The sequence below is a fragment of the Osmerus eperlanus genome, chromosome 6 (genome assembly GCF_963692335.1).
Source record: "Osmerus eperlanus chromosome 6, fOsmEpe2.1, whole genome shotgun sequence".
Lineage (NCBI taxonomy): Eukaryota > Metazoa > Chordata > Actinopteri > Osmeriformes > Osmeridae > Osmerus > Osmerus eperlanus.
Genome location: NC_085023.1, coordinates 4,213,543 through 4,217,696, shown reverse-complemented (window position 1 = coordinate 4,217,696; position 4,154 = coordinate 4,213,543). Strand labels below are relative to the sequence as shown.

Genomic DNA, 4,154 nt, shown 5'->3' with positions numbered 1-4,154 from the left:
GAAGTGCATGTGTGTCACATAGGGGCCTACATTTGTGTGTAGACAAGTTATAAGCGCAATTAGTATGTCCCATTATTTTAGAGCGGCAAAAATAAGCTTCAAGACTGAAAAAAAACTATTTTGTAAATCAGATAAACGTAGCCTAACTAATAAACGCATTTTGCATGTAGGTATTCAAACATGGCTCAAACGAATAATTAGACGATACAATCACCATCTAGCGACCATTAGGCCTACGTGTCAGTAACAACGTCCCTGTCTGTAGACTCACGGGCAAATGTGGCCATGGCTCGCTTTTGTGTTAGGCTTCCATTTCCAGTTTTCATGATGTTCATGTATGGTTCCAACAGCTGAACAAAGTATTTCTGCTTGCCCATAGCAATGTCTTTCCAGGACGATAGGCCTATGCAAAAGCTCCCTTATCCACATTCTGGAGCGTCCATATCCTAAGGGCTACTCTTCCAACATACTCGTCCATACTCTTCCAACAGTGTAATAAACTCTCCTGGCTTGAAGAAGTCCTAAATCCAGAAGATTAGTCTTTTTTTATGCTTGGATAAAGTCCTTCGGATATAGTCCATGAGTAGCCTAGTACAGCATTACATTACATACAACTGAGGACATAATGAACATATTTTAACAGTCGCAATACGAAAATATCTTATATTTTTGGGTAGATTCATGTGGTAAAGGTTCATTCTGATAGAAGAACAGGATTTTTTTTTTTCCTATTCACCTGTAGTACCTCCCCTTAAGTGGACAAACAGGGTCCAAGGATGAAGGGGTGGATGAAGAAAGAAGGCTGAAAACGCCAGACATCGTTCAAATGCACAATCGTGAGCTTGTCTTAGCTATCTCTGAAGTGTTTCAAGCTTGGTGCTTAACGGATGTAAAATATATAATTATATGTACAAATATGTCTGATTAGATCTGCTAAATTAATGAAACGTAAAATATACATATTTTCCCTCTCTGACTGAAGTTCCCTCCCATTGCAACGCCCTCCAAATAAGGGAATGGCCTCCTTCACGTCCGCTTACACAACATAAATACGCTGTCTCTGGGCAAGCTTAACTATTCTCATCGGTGAAAACTACAGACTTGTAGAACAATGTCAGGAAGAGGCAAAGGAGGTAAAGGACTCGGCAAAGGAGGCGCCAAGCGTCATCGCAAGGTTCTCCGTGATAACATCCAGGGCATTACCAAGCCCGCCATCCGCCGCCTGGCTCGACGCGGTGGTGTGAAGCGTATTTCAGGCTTGATCTACGAAGAGACACGCGGTGTGCTGAAGGTGTTCCTGGAGAACGTCATCCGTGATGCTGTGACTTACACAGAACACGCCAAAAGAAAGACCGTGACCGCCATGGACGTGGTTTACGCTCTGAAACGTCAGGGACGTACTCTGTACGGCTTCGGCGGTTAAAACATCCACAAGTCCATTAACCGAGGTTCAACACAAAGGCTCTTTTAAGGGCCACCCACGTGTTACAGATCAGAGACTTTATTTCCATATTTCGGGTGTTTAAAAATTGTGATCTTTCTGGCTGTGAAATGATTTGTACCTTTAGAGTACTGTATAAAGGCATAATGAACACCTTGAGTAGCATAATATCGTCCGCAGTGTTCCGGTGGTCACGCTGTATCTGACGCATTTGAGCCAATGGTATTTATTGTAAAGCGGTTCATTATTCAGACTTCAACTGTTAATAGGCTGCTTGGGATCTATAAATGGGTTCTATTAGCCGGATAGGGGGAGCGCGTTTGACCGAGATGTGTCAGGTTCAAATCACCCTATACTGTGCATCACCTTAGATATTTAGCAGACGCTCTTATCCAGAGATACTAGCATCTGCTCAATGAGTACTTTATTAAAACTATTGTAGGTACCATTGACTCGCGTTGTACTGCGGTAAACTGCTGAGGGAGTTCGGCGCAACTTCCTAGCTTTGAGCAAAGAGTATAGAAGAACAATATAAGTTATTTGCTTTGAATAACCCCATCTCATCCAAGCATACAGCAAACATTTCCGCTGTGACATTAATGATTGATGAAGTTGATTGGCTGAGGATTTTTCAGTGTAAAAAAAGTCGAATATTTCCTTTCAGTTTTCATAACTAGGTTGAGTCATGACTACTGAAGGGAAAGGGGGGGGTCGGTAAATCCCACGCACGCGCAGTAGATTTCACTATAGCTCGGGAAAGTCACATCCCAGCTGAGTGCAGCAACTAGCCGGAGGCGTGCCTAAACATTTGCATGTCTCCCGCTACATATACCGGGTAACCAGCCGCTGTTCTTATTATCCGTTTCTGAGAAGCAACGATACAATGCCTGAGCCAGCAAAGTCCGCGCCCAAGAAGGGCTCCAAGAAAGCCGTTTCCAAGACTGCCGCAAAGGGCGGGAAAAAGCGCAGGAAGTCCAGGAAAGAGAGCTACGCCATCTACGTGTACAAGGTACTGAAGCAGGTCCACCCCGACACCGGCATCTCCTCCAAGGCCATGGGAATCATGAATTCCTTCGTCAACGACATTTTCGAGCGTATCGCCGGAGAGTCGTCTCGCCTGGCTCACTACAACAAGCGATCAACCATCACCTCCAGGGAGATCCAGACCGCTGTCCGCCTTCTGCTCCCCGGTGAGTTGGCCAAGCACGCCGTGTCCGAGGGCACCAAGGCCGTGACCAAGTACACCAGCTCTAAGTAAACGGGCTCTCTTTCAAATTCACCCCAAAGGCTCTTTTAAGAGCCACCCACTGGTCTCTACAATTGAGGAAGTCCATCGCACTTGTTTGAATGTTTCTATATTGCTGCATGGTATGTGAAACAACTATTGACTGCCGTGAACAGACAAGTTATTCTGCAAACTAAACAAACACAGTACAGTGTTTCAATAATTTAAGGACGGTGCAATAGTAACATCACGATTCCTCAATAACAATTGTCTTTGCAGTATGCCTTTGTAGCCCAGGTTAATCACATAATGATCGATACATTTGCTTATCATAGATCATTCTTTCAACATATGTAAATATTCAATAAGTGCATAAAATGGCAGTTTTTTTAATTAGTAATCATGTACCGACGGCAACTGTTGCAGCTGTGTAGAATCTCGTGGCTGCAATGTCATCGGGCGCGAGACTTCAGCGTCCTGTGTGGCGCGAATGGAGAGGGACGCGACTCATTTCATAGTAAAGGTTCAAATCATACCCACCACTGTAAATCAACTCAAATTAGGCTATGTATAGGCCTATTCTAAAGCCATGATTGGTTGGTGTTGAGTAAAGCAATGAGTGTTTGCACATGTGAGGAGTTAGAGTAAGCAGAGCCTGTTTAAGGCACTGATGAATTATTGTGGCATTTTGATTGGTTATGTTTGAAAAAGGAAATCAATGCTTCCTGTTAGAATTGTGTGTGTTACGTGGAGAATTGTGTGTTGTGTTTTGCAAAAAGTGTTTTATGAAATTGAAAACTTGAGTCAAAGGCCCAAAATGTGCATATGATTTTGAAGATTTGAGGTGTAGTTCTGGAGTTTGAGTGTCAGGTTTATGAAATTGTGTGAAAAGTAAGGAATTTGTGTCTAAGCATTTGAAAAAAAACTAAGTACCGATACTAGAAAAATCTACAGTAAGAAAGTATTTGTACTTTGTTACTTCCCATCTCTGTTGACTAGGAAAGTGCCACATGCATGAAACTTACTCTGCTTACTCATACTAGTCCCCTCAATGTACAGTAAGAATTTTTTGATACTGGGTTATACAGAACATAAATTACATGGGGGTGCATTTTAGGGCAGGGTATTTAGGGTATTATGTCTTGCCAAAAAATTAAGCAACAGCAAAGAAAACGTTGCACTCGATCAAATTCAAGAATCTTGCTTTCTTGACTTTTCTAGATCTGTGTGTTTGGTCACCAAGTATTTAAAATGGTTTGTTCTAGTTTAAAGCTATTTTGCTTATGTTTCTGTAAAATTGCAATACTCAACTGACTTCCGAATATACTGAAGTGACTTCCGGATATATTTAAAATGTTCTTACATTCTCTAAGCTTCTTACTCATCCTTATAAGACTTGAGCATTTCATATGCGTGTGTAAATGTGTTTCCCATGCGTCTGTGCAAGCATTTAATATGTGTGTATGTACATTTTCAGTAGTATGAGTG

At 42.2% G+C, this 4,154-nt stretch overlaps 2 protein-coding genes across 2 annotated transcripts; both read left to right on the top strand.

Moving 5' to 3' along the window:
* The first annotated feature begins 1,100 nt into the window (after positions 1-1,100).
* Positions 1,101-1,478, top strand: LOC134021957 (histone H4). Its single transcript, XM_062463084.1, has one exon. The coding sequence runs from the start codon at positions 1,112-1,114 to the stop codon at positions 1,421-1,423; it is 312 nt and encodes a 103-aa protein (XP_062319068.1). The 5' UTR covers positions 1,101-1,111; the 3' UTR covers positions 1,424-1,478.
* A 473-nt stretch (positions 1,479-1,951) lies between these two features.
* On the top strand, positions 1,952-3,930 carry LOC134021950 (histone H2B-like). The gene has a single exon (XM_062463076.1). The coding sequence runs from the start codon at positions 2,325-2,327 to the stop codon at positions 2,697-2,699; it is 375 nt and encodes a 124-aa protein (XP_062319060.1). The 5' UTR covers positions 1,952-2,324; the 3' UTR covers positions 2,700-3,930.
* Positions 3,931-4,154: the final 224 nt, after the last annotated feature.